This window comes from Macrobrachium nipponense, chromosome 48, assembly GCF_015104395.2.
Source record: "Macrobrachium nipponense isolate FS-2020 chromosome 48, ASM1510439v2, whole genome shotgun sequence".
Classification (NCBI taxonomy): domain Eukaryota; kingdom Metazoa; phylum Arthropoda; class Malacostraca; order Decapoda; family Palaemonidae; genus Macrobrachium; species Macrobrachium nipponense.
Genome location: NC_087223.1, coordinates 19,441,414 through 19,457,374, shown reverse-complemented (window position 1 = coordinate 19,457,374; position 15,961 = coordinate 19,441,414). Strand labels below are relative to the sequence as shown.

The window sequence follows — 15,961 nt, the reverse complement described above, 5'->3', positions numbered from 1 at the left end:
TCTAGATGCTATGCCAGCTTCGTTGTCAGGGTAAAAATGAAAACTTTGAATGCTTTTAAGTACAATAGTGGCAGAGGGGTTTATAAGCCTCTATGTCGGCTTGCCGTGTGAGCAATATTTTAAGTGTCGTATACCTATATAGTTGGTCAATCTTTGTATCGGCTCTTCATGTAAACAAAGACGTTGTCGTAGTAGTAGTAGTAGTAGTGGATGGGATTTTCCATATAAACTAACTTTGAACATTACCGAAGATATTAACCGCTATATCGGCGCACCATTCATATTATCATAGCTCTGACGCCAATATAAGTAACACTATCAAATGTTACGAACTTATATAGTTCAAATTTGGCGTTTTTCAGACAAATGATTAATGGTGATTTCAGCTTCGAGTTTTACTTAGTTTTTTGTTGTTTTTTAATGTGTGAAAAAGATGGCGAATTTTAAACCTTTTTATAATACACTTTTTTTTTTTTTTCACCTTCAGATTCATTTCAATATTTTCTTTTCAAGCGCAAAACACAAAGGAGATTTCGGCTTCAGAACTCAGTTAATTCCTCGGTGTTTGTGTTCCGAACTTCTGTATTTTCAAAACGAAAAACACAAAGGAGATCTTAGCTACAGAATTCAGTTAATTCTTCGATGTTCCAGTTCCAAACTTCTGTATTTTCAAACGCAAAACACGAAAGAGATCTTGGCTTCAGAACTCAGTTAATTCTTAGATGTTCCAGCTCCAAACCTCTGTATTTTCAAACGCAAAGCACAAACGAGATCTTAGCTTCAGAATTCAGTTATTTCGTCGGTGTTTGTGTTCGGAACTTCTGTATTTTCAAACGAAATACACAAAGGAGATCATAGATTCCTTCTTTTCAAACACAAACGAGATCTCAGCTTCAGAACTCAGTTAATTCCTCTTTGTTCTTGTTCCAAACTTCTGTATTTTCAAACGCAAAACAGAATGAAGATCTTAGCTTCAGAACTCAGTTAATTCCTCAGTGTTCCATTTTTTCTCTTAAACAAAACACAATCTTAGATTCAATCCTGTCGCCTTTCACAGCAAGACAAACCCAGAGAGATCATCGACTGCGATCAGCATTCTGGCGCGGCGTCTGCGAGTTCAGTTCGTCAGGGAGTCCGCTGGGGTCCACAGTGACGTAGCCACTCGGCCGTTGATGACCTCTTGTCTCTGAGGTGCCCAGGATAATTCGGTGAAGGTGTGGGCCATGGTGCCCTCTTGCCCGTGGTCTGTGGGAGGGTATAGGGTATAATAATAATAATAATAATAATAATAATAATAATAATAATAATAATAATTTCATTACTTCTGAAATGTTAAGTGCTTTTCATGGAGAGAGAGACTTAAACTCCTTCATTTGAGAGAGAGAGAGAGAGAGAGAGAGAGAGAGAGAGCAATTATTCGAAATACGCCAAAGCATTATCCAAGACTTAAACTCCTTCATTTGAGAGAGAGAGAGAGAGAAGAGAGAGAGAGAGAGAGAATGACAACAGCATACTCACAAGCGTCGAGCTGACTCTTCACAACCACCTTGTTGTTGTTGTTGCTATTGTTGTTGTTGTTGTTATTATTAGCCGCTGGGTCGCTTGGGTGGTTAGCCGAGCTAGTTTCCACCATGTCCGAGAGAAAGGTGATGTAGCCAATAGCCAACCTCAGGGTGTCTACCTGTCGGGTTAATTGGAAAGTTAATAATTATACCTTATAGTTTAACCAGACCACTGAGCTGATTAACAGCTCTCCTAAGTCCCAAGGACCTACAGCTTATCGTGGGATCCGCATCACACTACGAATGAGTTTCTAATCGCCAGAAACCAATTCCTCCTGTTCCACGTTGGCGGAGCGGGGGATCGAACTCGCGACTACCGTATCGGTATAGGCTAGCACGTAGACCACTCGTCCAACGAGGAACTTGTTGTTATTTTTATGTTATTTTCAGTGGTTATCATATTATATTTTTTTTAGTATTAAAGAAGTGTTATTTTGAAATTGAACGTTCAGCTAAGTTTAATGACTTATTATTATTATTATCATTATTATTAGTATTACAGAAACAGAATCTAAAGAGTGAAAGTTAATAATAATAATAGTAATAATAATAATAATATAAATGTTCTCAATATTACTATTAAAGAAACTATATCCTTATTATTATTATAAACACATCATCACAGTTCTACGCCCCACCTTTGAAGCCACCTCACCCTTTCTCCCTCCTCCCACCGTCCGCGCCGACGCCCACCACCTTTGGGAGCCCTTTTATTTAAGTAGGGCATCATCGTCCCACGCCCCCAAACCTACTCCCACCCAACGCCCCCCGCCCCCCCCCCCCCCCCCCCCCAAAAAAAAAAAAACGCCCACGACATTCCTCACCTTCGAGAGCCGCTTCTCGTAGGGCATCGTCGGGATGTGCGCGCGGAGCCCCTCGAAGGCGTCGTTGATGGAGGCCATGCGCCTGCGCTCGCGCATATTGGCCGCCTGCCTCTGCCTGACTTGCGCCAGGGGGCACATTCGCCTCCTCCTTCTGTGTTCCCTCACGTTGGACGCCACCAGCGAATCCTCCTGAAGGTGCTGTTGACGAAGGGAGAGAGAGAGAGAGAGAGGGTTTTGTTTGATTTAATGGGTTGTAGATTTAGGGTTGTTGTTAAAGGAGAGAGAGAGAGAGGGAGAGTAGAGAGAGAGAGAGAGAGAGAGAGAGAGAGGGTTGTGTTAAATGGATGGGTTATGAATACTACTGGTGTTGTGATTCATAAGTCAGGGTTTGTTGTAAATGTTAATTTTTATTTTTTGCTTAAAAAATTATTCATAACCGCTGCCTCATTTGGTGTTGTGATTGTTATAGTTTGCTAATGGGAGGTTTCATAACGAGTGGATTGTTGTTGTTATTTTTTTTATTTTTGTGGGAAAAAATTCATAACCGCTGCAACTGTTGTTAACTTCAATTGTTATTAGTGTGAAAATATATACAAATTACAATTGCTATAATAGCGAGAGAGAGAGGAGAGAGAGAGAGAGAGATGAGAGAGAGAGGTTATCACAGTAGAGAGAAGTGGTTATACACAGCAAAAGAGAGAGAGAGAGAGAGAGATGGTTTATACATACAAAGAGAGAGAGAGAGAGAGAGAGAGAGAGAGGAGAGAGATAGAGAGAGAGAGGTTATACACAAACCAGAAAGAGAGAGAGAGAGAGAGAGTGGTTATACCCACAGAAGAGAGAGGAGAAAAGAGAGAGATAGTGGCTATACACATAGAGAGAGAGAGAGAGAGAGAGAGGAGAGAGAGAGAAGAGGTTATACGCAGTATAAAGAGAGAGAGCAGAGAGAGAGAGAGAGAGAGAGAGAGAGAGAGATTATACACAGTAGAAATAGAGAGAGAGAGAGAGAGAGAAAGGTTATACACAGTAGAAAGAGAGAGAGAGAGAGAGAGAGAGGTTATACACAGCAGAAAGAGAGAGAGAAGAGGTTATACACAGTAGAAAGAGAAAGAGAGAGAGAGAGAGAGATATACACACACACACGAAGCACAGAAAATATTAAAATATACAGAATCCCAATGCGCCACTCACCTGAGAGCCCAGCTGGGTACTCTTATGAGGAGAACTCCAGGGCGCCCACGTGTCGGTGGAACTGCAGGAGGAGATGGGCGAGGCAGAGGAAAGAGGGGCATCCCACTCCGCATACCCTGAAGACGACCACCACTGCCTGTTCACGGCTTCCATGCCCATGTTCTCCACGCCGTACATCTTGAGTTTTTTTTTTTTTTTATTTTTATTTTTTTGAGTTTTTTAGTTTATTTTTTAGTTTGTTTGAGTTTTGAGTATTTTTTTAGTTTTTCCTTGTTAGTTTTTTTTGTAGTTTTTTGGGAGTTTTAGATTTTTTGAGTTTTTAGTTGTCTTTTTCAGTTTTCTTTTTTAGTTTATTAAAATTTTCTAGTATTTGGAGTTTTTTTTATAGATTTTTTTAGTTTTTTGAGTTTTTTTAGTTGTTTTTTTTTTTTTAGTTTTTGAGTTTTACCAATTTGAGTTTGGTTGGAGAATCTATTTGTCTATTTTTCTAGGGGGAGGGCTGATTTTTGTTTTTGAGTTTATTGTAGTTTTTTGAGTTACTAATGGTTGAGTTTCCTTGAAGAATAAATTTATTGGTTTTTGAGTTTTTATTTCATTATTTTTAAAAATAGTTTTGCATCAAAGGTTGAGTTTGGTTGAACAATAAATTTATTGAATTTTTAATAAAGTTTTTTTTATTTTATTAGGTTAAGTTTGGTTAAGGAATAAATCTATTGGATTTTTTGTGAATTTAGTATCTCAATTTTGTTTACGGTTGTTTGAAGATGACACTTATTGGTTATTGTAAGTATTCACTTATTTGAAAGCGATTCAATCCCTGGTTATAAGTGAGTATCTCTCTGCACTTTATCTTAAGTAATGGCTACTTAGAAACCCATATAACCCTCTACTTATATTCTCAATAACTGATCTCAAGTAGATATATTATAATCCTGATCTCTGCCACAACACTTGTTCTCACAACCCAGAGAAGTTGTAGTGATTTTACAACCCAAGGAAGTTATAGTGATTCTTGAAGTGGCTAATAGCTTGCATATTTAATTTGTCGTCCCAGGAAATATATATTTGAATCTATTTGATGATCTCTGTCACAACACTTATTCTCACAACCCAAGGAAGTTGTAGTAATTCTCACAACCCAAGGAAGTTGTAAGAGTGATTCTTGAAGTAGATCAAAATCTTGTATATTCAATTATAGTTCCAGGAAATATATATTTGAATCTGTTTGGTGATGTCTGTCACAACACTTATTCTCACAACCCAGAGAAGTTGTAGCAATTCTCACAATCCAAGGAAGTTGTAGTGGTGATTCTTGAAGTGTCTAATATATTCTAATACATCAGGTCGATTCAGAACACTTTAAATATTGACGCTTCCATCTCGAATCAATTCAAATCAAAACGTCAAACGATGGCACTGTTGCAGCTGACACTGACGCACCGTCCCTCGTCGGCTGTCGCACGCGTAATACGAGAGTGACAGGGGAAACACGTGGGTTTCTCCCGGGGTTATCAATAAACACGCCCCGGATGCGCGATGTACGACGACTTGCGTTTTGAAAATTGACAATAAATCCATTAACAAAAGACTGTTTGGCGTAAAAACGTATATCGTCGCATTCTAAACTTTACTATTTTACTAATCATTAATGACTTAAAATCGTAAAACCGACGTAAATCTAATAAATAATGAATTTAAAAAGGTGATTTGGGCTTGGTTAGCCACGCCCTTCTCACCCACTTCCAACCAATGGGAGACGAGAATCGCCGAAAGTGGGCGGGTCCGTTGGAAACATGGGCCGTGACTCGCTAAAGCTTTTATTCTTGTTTAATAAATTATTCAGAAATATTCCGAAAAAAGGAATTTATAAAGGGGGGCCCCGCCCCAAAAAGGGGGCGGGGGTGGGATGAAGGGGGAAGGAAGGACCAGCTGATACATACATAAGATATGGACGAATTTTTCCCCATATATTTTTGCTTATTCTTATCTAGGTTTAAAAGTCAAGGTTATAATGCAAAAAGTTTATCAACAAAAGTGATCAGTAATGATCATTTTTTAACCGGATCCGGATCTGGATTTATCCGGAAATATCAGCAATCATCTGTTGATCCAGAATCTATAAGTCCTCAAAATTTCATTCAGATCTGTCAATAACTTTTAAAGATATTTGGTATTTAATATTCCCAATATTTTTTTGTCCTCTTTATATAATAATAATAATAACAACAACAACAATAATAATAATAATAATAATAATAATAATAATAATAATAATAAAAATATTTTGTTCAATTTAGACAAAAATAGACAAAATTAGACTTCAGCCCAAGTATACCTCCCTAACAGTGTACTGGTTAGACAAATATCTAACCAGAATTTTAGACAAGAGGTTAGACCAGACTTCATTACAAAGACGGGTCAGTCTAACAGTTTTAGACAAGATTTCCCTTCGAATGAACGTCTAAAATCAACATCAATTCACGTAGACATGGAAATAATTAAGACAATGATTATAAAATAAAAACTAAATTCTAATTCATGCTGACTAAACTTAGACGTAACTTCAGTAGACAAGCAGAATTATATTAGACACTTCAGTAGACAAGTTGAATCAATTGGACACAGCTGAAGGAGCATAGTAGACGATTACTTTAGACAAAACTGTAGTAGGCAAGTAGACAATAACATTAGATAACATCAGTAAAAAAACACGAATTACATTAGACACTCAAGTTGACAATTACTTCAGATCACATCAGTAGACAAGATGAATTACATTAGACACTCCAGTAGACAATTACATCAGATCACATCAGTAGACAAGATGAATTACATTCGACACTCCAATAGACAATTACATCAGATAACATCAGTAGACAAGATAAATTACGTAAGATCACATCAGAAGACAAGATAAATTACATTAGACCACACCAGTAGACAAGATGAATTACATTAGACCACGTCAGTAGACAAGCTGAATTCCATTAGACACTCCCGTAGTCAAGTAGACAATCACATTAGTCACAAACATTAATAGACAACACGAATTATATACGCTGTAGACACAACTCCTTCGGAACGCGAAGAAGCCGAAGTATTGTAGACATAAATAGACATATGCTGACAAAAAAAAATATAGAAGACATCATGAGGTCAGTGTCTAAATGGATCAATCTCTCTCTCTCTCTCTCTCTCTCTCTCTTCTAATCCGATGATTTGGGGATTAACCTCGAACTTAACCCTCTAATCCTCCTCATTGGATTAGTTGAGCATTTAAGTGGTACTTGTATTTAAGTGGCCCTTGCTATATATAAGTCTATACAGGATAAACTATATATAATACTTATCGCCTCCCGGTGGAACTCGGGTCTCATTGTGACCCAAAACTTTACACTCTTTTCTGTATGTATGTATGTATGCATTAAAGATACATAAATACATACATATACATATATGTATGCATGTATGTATGCATGCATTAACAATACATAAATACATAGGGCTACATATATATATACACATACGTATGTATGTATGCATTGAACATACATACATTATGTTTGTATGTATGTATATATGTATGCTACTATGTTCAATAATGGGCTGTTGTTCATCAAACATACATAAATACATACGTATATGCATATACATATATGTATGTATACTAGTATATCAAATAATGGGCTGCTGTTTATACATTCATACATAGTACACAAATTAATTCATGTATGTTTAAATAAAATCTATTAAGCAAACTTACACATTTTAGATGGCTGAGTGGGTACAGTCACTGTTGCCCTATTATAATTTAAACTCGTATTGACATAGGTTTGATTCCTGTTAAGTTGCGTTAAATATCTACCCAACTGGCGTTGTAAGTTATCCAATCTACCCATAAATTTTACGCTTTAGGGATTAATTGACCTTCATTGAGGTCACGGGGCCCAGGTCATATATAGCACATGACCGGGAAGAGTAGATGGTTGAACTATCATATAAGTTAACTGAAATTAGCCCGTATCATATATATATTATAATATATATATATATATAATATATATATATTACAAATAGACGCTTGGAATTAGAACCTGCCTATAACACTTCAAAATATGTAAAGTGAGTGGCCAAGACAAGAAATTAAAAAACTAGGAGACATCTTAAACATCTTAGTTAAACAAATACATATATGCACATATATGTTGTATACACATACATGTATATATATAGATTTCCCGAAGAAATAGGTATATTTTTTCATTAATAAAACAATATTTGAGTGAACAAGATGAGAACTTAAAAACAAAGCAACATCTTAAAATACATAAGTAAATAAATAATAAATAAATATATATAATATATAATATATATATATTATATATATATATATATATATATATTATATATTATAATATATAAACACATATATGTACATATACATAAATGTATATATATATATATATTTCCCCAAGAAATAGATATATTTTTTCATTCATAAAACAATATTCGAATAAATAGCTGCAGTAAAAATCGGCTGATAATAGAAGATGCTACTGGCTTATCTACGTAAACACTGATAACGTATCTATTCGTAATGTGACGAGGGAATGGTTAAGATATGTCTGTATGTATTCTTTGTATGCATGTGTATATATATGTATGAATTTTTTATCACATCACCGTGATTTCTATATATTAAGCTACAAATGTAATGATACAATTATTATTATCAACTATAAAATGAAAATTCCCCTTCGGTTAACATAGATGAAAATGTATTAATTCCGAGGTAGAGCGAATTTGACATTAAAGGCATTTTGTAGCTTAATACATGTATATGTATATATTCATATAGTATATACGTATATAAGGTGCATATATATGTGTATGTATGTTTGTATATGTATATATATATATATATATATATAATAATATATATTATATATATATATATACTATATATATATATATATATATATGTACTGTATGTGTGCATGTGTATGAGAGAGAGAGAGAGAGAGAGACGAGAGAGTAGAGAAAGAGAGAGAGAGAGAGAGAATATTATTATTATAATTTTTTTGACATGCATCATCCTATTATTAAAAAAAATAAGTAAAAATTCCTACGGAACTAACAAAAAATTGAATGCATCATGAAGGGCGAAAAAAACAGCAATGAAAGAATGAATAAATAAATAATAAACAACAGATAAATGAATAAATATACACACATGGAATCTGCCTTCAGAAGCAGAGAACATTCCACTTTTCGACTCTGTAGTCGTCCAATATATATAACCACCACTTAAACCAAATCGGTTACAATCATGGCAGATCTCTCTCTCTCTATCTCTCTCTGAGCGAGAGAGAGAGAGAGCTTTGCGGGGGCATTGTCCCACACGAGAAGGGGAGAGGGCAAGATGCCCATTGTGGAAGGATGATTAAGATGTCACTGATAGACCACATCAAACACCACAGGCGACTCTCTCCAGGACACGTCTTCTACCTGGCCCGAAATCCCCCCCCCCCCTTAACTTACGGTCCACCGAACCGGGGTGATTATCGCTCGCACCCCTTCAGATTGTCGAGGAGGGGAGTGGGGAGAGGTCTCCCCCTCCCGAGGAGAGAGGACGCGAGTCGCCTCTAACAAAAAGGCGCAAGAAGAAGATCGAGTATCGATCAAAACACGTTCATCATCGGTCGAGTACGTAGATAGAGTTTTTGTGATCAGGGGCTTCAGGAATTGGTCCTCGGCGCCGAGGATATGTTTTGGGGGTCTTTAGGTTTTAGCCATTTTGTAGTCAGTTTCAACCAAAACCCGGGTTTTGTCGTGGGTCCTGGAAAGACATCAAGATCCAGATCGTTCCTGGAACCCACATTGGAACTCATAGCCGGAGCCTTGAGGCGATCTGGTTCTGGAATTCGAGGATGTTTTGGGTCTTGGGGAAGTCTTCTGGAATCAAACTGCTTCAGAACCCAGGTTTTGTCGTGGGTCCTGGAAAGACCTCAAGATCCAGTTCGTTCCTGGAATCCACGTTGTCACTGGAACTCATAGCCGGATCCTTGAGGCGATCTGATTCTGGAATCCGAGAATGTTTTGGGTCTTGGGGAATCTTCAGGAATCATGCTGCTTCAGAACCCGGGTTTTGTCTTGGTTCCTGGAAAGACCTCAAGATCCAGTTCGTTCCTGGAACCCAAGTAGCCATGGGCGTCTCAGGAAAGGCTCCGATTCGTGATAATATCGAAGAATCCCAGGTTATCCTCAGAGGGTACTCTGGAGCCCGAAGACCTCACCTAAGAATGACGCAATACCAGACACTAACAATTAACAGATCGGAAAGACCCCCCTCTCCCCAATCGACGCCAAAAGACACCCCTGGGACCCTCTTCATCCACCCCCCCCGCCCCCACAAAGGGCCTTCTCCCCTCAAAAAATGCATAAACAATCACCGGAAACAAAAGAGCGACTCGGAGCGCGCCCTCGGCAAAGAAGTCTGGATTCGAGGACTACCACCACCCTTATACCCTCCTCCTCCTCCTCCTCCCCGTCCTCCGCTAATTCCCCAACCCGGAAAAAGGGCCGCTCCCCATTCCTTCCTCCCTCAGATCTTCCTTTTGTTGTTGTCGCTAAATCCTGATCGTGATATGGCCTCGGATAATAGGAGCTGGCTGGCTCCAAATTGAATATTAAAAACCTCAGAGAGACCTCAATGGACGGCGCTGGATTATACACACCTGCCCTTCCATGAGATGAGAGACGAGAGAGAGAGAGAGAGAGAGAGAGAGAGGAGTCCAAAAACTGATAGATGAACTCTTGGAGGCAAAGCGATCAAGGTTTCAGATATTTGTAAGAGACTCAGGTATATAAATTGAAAGAGAGTCAAAGTCAAAGTCAAAGTCAAAACCTTTATTCCATTATAAAATGGTTATTCTGCTACATTACAATAATAAATTATTTACATAAAATTCACAATAATTGGATTGTAAAAAAAATTTTAGGATATATATACATTCAAGTAAAATTTAAGAAGTATTGCTTAAGTTTCCTTTTGAATAACTCAGAACTAACATCTATACATTTTCTTAATTCCAGAGGTAGTTTATTCCAGCAAGCTGGGCCCCTTATTGCCATCGAGCGTGAACCCAAATCTGTTCGATAGCTGTCTACATATAGATTTCATTCTGTCTTGTTAATGCATTCCTACAATTACCAACTGTAGGAAATGTGTATAGCCAGTTGGGATATTCTTTTCTCAAATTTTTAAAAACAAAAACACAAACATCGTACATACACTTTTCTTTTAATTTTATCCACTTTAATTGCTGGAGGGTTGGGGTGATGTGATCGTGTTTTTTCACCCCAATAACGGCTACTCTACCTGCAAAGTTTTGGATTTTTTTGAGCTTTTTCCATGTGCTATCATTTGTTACTCCCCATATCTTAATACAGTAGTTTATTACACTCAGGACCAGGCTTTCCACAATCAAGGCTCGAGTAGTATCATCAAAGTATCTTTTACTCTACTTAGATACATTAGAATGCCACTGACTTTTCTACTCAGCTCGTCAATGTGAGTACTGAATGTCATATACCTGTCCATGTGTAGACCTAGATTTTTCACATGTTGACTTATCTTTACTTTATCCCCATCGCATTTTATTACAATGTCATCTGGAATTTTGCTAATATACTGTGAGCTACCCACAAAACATGCACTGCGTTTTGGTGGCATTTAATAATAGCCCTTTCCTTAGAAAATATTTCTTAATTTTGAGCAATATTAGTTCAGTCCTTTTAATCAAGGCATCTAGATTTTCTAATTGATCAGCCAAAAGAACTTGGGTGTCATCAGCATATTGAATTAGCAGGCAGTTTTCTATGTATTTAATCATATCATTAACGTAGATTAAAAAAAGAATTGGGCCTAGGACAGATCCCTGTGGGACCCCAAATTCAACCTTTTCAATACAAGAATTTACGTCTCCTAATCTAACTACCTGACTCCTATCTCCCACGTAATCTCGAAACCAAAAAGTATCAATGTGATGTTCCTTAAGAGATTTACACATTTCATCATGGTTAACACTATCAAATGCCTTAGATAGGTCGCATAAATTAATATGGAAACTTTTTTTTCTATCAATATTTTTATAAATTTCATCTGTTAATTTCATCAAAGCTGTTTCTGTTGATAAAACCTTTACGGAATCCATGTTGAGTGTTAGAAATCAATTATTTTTTTTCTAGATGTTCCATTAACTGATTACACACAATCTTTTCCATTACCTTCGTAACACCGGAAGGACAGAAACAGGTCTGTAATTACCAGGGTCGTCCTTGTCTCCTTCCTTGTGAAGAGGGTTTACGAGGGGTCGTTTCCAAATATGAAGGTATTTCCCCCAGTTACAATCGATGTATTTATAATAACTGTGATATAATATGCAATAACTATAAGGGAATCTTTTAGAAAGCTGGTAGGAATACCATCCGTCCCCGTAAGCATTACTATTATTCAAGCTCTTAACTGTTAATATTATTGTTTCTACTGTAACTGGTTGAGGTCTAAACAATCTTATATTATTACCAATATTAGTTTGAGTGGTTCTATCATCTTCATTTTCGTACTTTTGTAGCATTTCCTGCGTTTTACCATAAGTTATTTTTCCTACATTAGCAAAAGTATTGGTTAAATTGATCTGCTCTAGCTTTTGGGTTGTCGTATTCAATCTTTTTATTTGATTTAGTAGATACAATATTATTCATAATTTTCCATGTTTCTTTACGAGATTTACTTTTCTTGATCTTGTCTTTGTTATAATAAGCTTTGGCAGTACGCATCTTAGAATTGGTGAGTTTTTTCATTTCCTTATACTCATTGTTTAGATTTTCATCCTGTCTATTTTGTTTAAGCCTTTCTTGCATTTTGTCCCTTTCAATCATTCTGTTTTTGAGATCATCGTCTATCCAAGGCGCACTGGGTCTCCTTATTTCCCTCGTGGTTATTGGGGCACATTTATCTAAAGCACTATTATAAACTTCATTGAAAATTCCTGTTTGAATATCTGTGTCATCAGTATGCATGATTGTATCTAGAATTAGTTTTTGGTCTAGCAATGTATTGCACAATAAATCTGCAGAATAATATTTTAAACACCTAGAGGTTACCGTGACTGGTTTACGTTTTGGCTTCTTAATATCTATGATAAATGAAATGTGTTCATGATCAGCTACAATACTTGGGTTTACCTCCATGTTAATAACACTTTCCTGCTTGTTAGTTATTAAAACGTCTAGTAGTGTGGATGAGATGGGGCTAACTCTAGTAGGTTTATTAATCATTTGATTTAGTTTGGTGACTCTTATGATATTATGCATCTTTGCTGAACCTACCATCAAATCATCATTTAGATCACCTACTACATAAATCGATTTATTCTTTAAAGAAACCTCTCTCAGACATTCCAAAATATAGTTAAAAGTATCATTTGAAGCATGCGGATGTCTATACAAGCAACCAATGAGAGAGAGAGAGAGATATTATGTGAATTCCAACACCTCAAAATATTAACTAGTAAAGTTTGGAAAAAACTCAATAAAATCTTACCTTAATCACTTATAATCCACAGTGAGGTGTCCGGAGTGGTCTCCAAAATAATACCTGTAAAAAAAATCTGATGACAGTTTGAGATAAGTAAAAGAATCAATTAGGGAAACATTTATTGCCTATAAAACGCTAAAAGATTAATGGCAATTTGAACTAATATACGAGTTTTTTCTATGTGTAAATACCGGGGTCTAGATTATTAAGATGGAAATCAATACATTGGGAATACAGAGGAAATGATAGAATACCAAAGTCTGGTAGTGGAGGGGAAGAAGCTGATCAATTCAATTGATCAATTTCCTATTTCCTCAAGTGACATTTCTCCCTCTCACGATTAGGCGTCGCGGAGTTAAAGGTCAGTGTAGTCTGTGGGTTTGTAAATTGTGGGAAAAATTGTGGAGGGAATTGATGGGGAAAGTGTGGGGGACATTGTGGAAAAACTGTATGAAAATTTGTGGGAAATTGTGGAAAAATCTTAAAAATCGTGGTAAAAATTGTGGAGAAAATTCGAGGGAAAAATTGTGGGTAAAAATTGTGGGAAAATTATGGGAAAATCATTGGAAAAATTGTGGCAAAAATTGTGGGAAAATCTTTGGAAAAATTGTGGGGGAAATCTTTGGAAAACTGTGGGAAAATCTTGGGAAAAATTGTGTGTGAAATTTTTGGAAAAATTGTGGGAAAATCTTTGGAAAATTGTAGGAAAAATTATGTGAAAAACCTTTGAAAAAAATCTTGTGAAAATAGATAGAAATAACTTTGAAGTCTCTTTAAAACACCTGACAGAGAATTGAAGACGAAAAAAAATCAGAAAGAAAAATAATAATCAAATAAAATATATAAAAATATAACGGAATAAACGGAGTAAATATAAATATAAAGTAAATGAAATAATAATAATAATAATAATAATAATAATAATAATAATAATAATAATAATAATAATAATAATAATAATAATAATAATAAGTCTTATTGAAAGATATTGCTGCGAGAAGAGATCGTGAAACTGCCAGAGGAATGGGCAGCCGAGCCAGCCGTGCCCTGCGGGAAGAGATCGTGAAACTGCCAGAGGAATGGGCAGCCGAGCCAGCCGTGCCCTGCGAGAAGAGATCGTGAAACTGCGAGAGGAGGAATGGGCAGCCTTACGGCAGAGTATAGCGAGCAAGACATCCCAGGGTGCGATGAAGGAGCCGTCCGTCCTACAGCTCCAGCGAAGGAGATGAAATCGAACCCGAACACGCTGATGAAGAAAAAGACGATAACCAAAGCAATGACAACTAGAACGAAGACTTATACCAAATCTACAAGACTTGAGGTACCCAAGTAACATAGAAGTATGCCTCGCCCACGGTCTACCTCCAAGACAAAGATATGATGATCCTGACAGCACCTATACAGTCTGCTCCGACCCACTGCCGTGATCATGCTCGGATGATAACGAGAGAAACGCTGGCCACTAGATCGACTTATATTTTGATCTATTTGTTCATTTACTGTGACAAATAAATAAATTTTAAGCAATCTCCCCTAAATGGACTCCTGATGAATCATATCGGCGCAATATCTTTCAATAATAATAATAATAATAATAATAATAATAATAATAATAATAATAATAATAATAATAATAATAAAAGACAATGAAAAATGAACAGAAAATAACTTATATTATTCAGACCTGTCAGATATTGTAGACAAACAGAGAAATAAAAGTAAAAAATTACAATACTGAAGACTTTAAAAATAAATAAATAAATAAATAAATAAATAAATAAGTAAATAAAAAGCTGACAATAATTATAGAAATAGAGAAAATTAAGATAATGCAAAGAAACGGTGACGGACATGAATATAAGAAAATGGAGAGAGAGAGAGAGAGAGAGAGAGAGAGAGAGAGAGAGAGAGAGTTTAAAAATACCGAAGCATTATTTAAGACTTAAATTCATCCTTGAGAGAGAGAGAGAGAGAGAGAGAGAGTGTTTAAAAATACCGAAGCATTATTTAAGACTTAAATTCATCCGAGAGAGAGAGAGAGAGAGAGAGAGAGAGAGAGAGAGAGAGAGAGAGAGAGAGAGTTTGTTTAAAGATACCGGAGCATTTATAAGATTAAATTCATCCTTGAGAGAGAGAGAGAGAGAGAGAGAGAGAGAGAGAGAGAGAGAGAGAGTTTGTTTAATAATACCAGATCATTATATAAGACTTCAATTGATCCTTGAGAGAGAGAGAGAGAGAGAGAGAGAGAGAGAGCAACTGTAGTCCTATAGGACGGGTTATTGCCAGAAAAGTGTGGAATTGTATAAATCAGTGGAAAGCTGTATGGAAAGTAAGTGTGGGGGTGTGTGGGAGACTGTATGGAATTGTGTGGAAATTGTTTGGGTGTATCTCGTAATCTTTATCAGGTAGATAATAATAATATAATAATAATAATAACTACAAAACTAATTTACGTAGTACCATCGTCAACCACCAAACTAAACGTCAATACTTTACTTTATTATTATCCATCTTGAATGCCATTTATTTACCTCGACGACCCAGTAAACACTGTAAACAGTGTAAACAACATCTTAATAACCTAATCCGTAATAATATTATGCAGAAACGCAAAAGCAAATATGGTAAATATGCCTCCATGGTACTACGAGCGCAGGAGTTCGTTTGTCTGACCAAGTGAGCACACGTGCTGGAGGACACCGCACGCGGCATTGTCCCATCGCGTTCGAATCGCTCGCCATTCGATTGCGTTTTCGGCTTCGATTGTTCGGACTCGATCAAAT

General features: G+C 36.5%; 1 protein-coding gene across 1 annotated transcript in view; it reads right to left on the bottom strand.

The window, feature by feature from the left end:
* LOC135205084 (pancreas transcription factor 1 subunit alpha-like) overlaps positions 1-5,084 on the bottom strand; it is a 5,897-nt gene extending 813 nt beyond the window's left edge. Inside the window, exons 1-4 of the mRNA XM_064235378.1 lie at positions 3,578-5,084; positions 2,387-2,584; positions 1,519-1,681; positions 1-1,245 (exon numbers count right to left, since the gene is read on the bottom strand). The exon at positions 1-1,245 is cut by the window's left edge and continues 813 nt beyond it. Of these exons, the coding sequence (XP_064091448.1) occupies positions 1,118-1,245; positions 1,519-1,681; positions 2,387-2,584; positions 3,578-3,754 (666 nt within the window). The 5' untranslated portion in view covers positions 3,755-5,084 and the 3' untranslated portion in view covers positions 1-1,117. The remainder of the gene's footprint in view (positions 1,246-1,518; positions 1,682-2,386; positions 2,585-3,577) is intronic.
* Between the last annotated feature and the right edge of the window lie 10,877 nt (positions 5,085-15,961).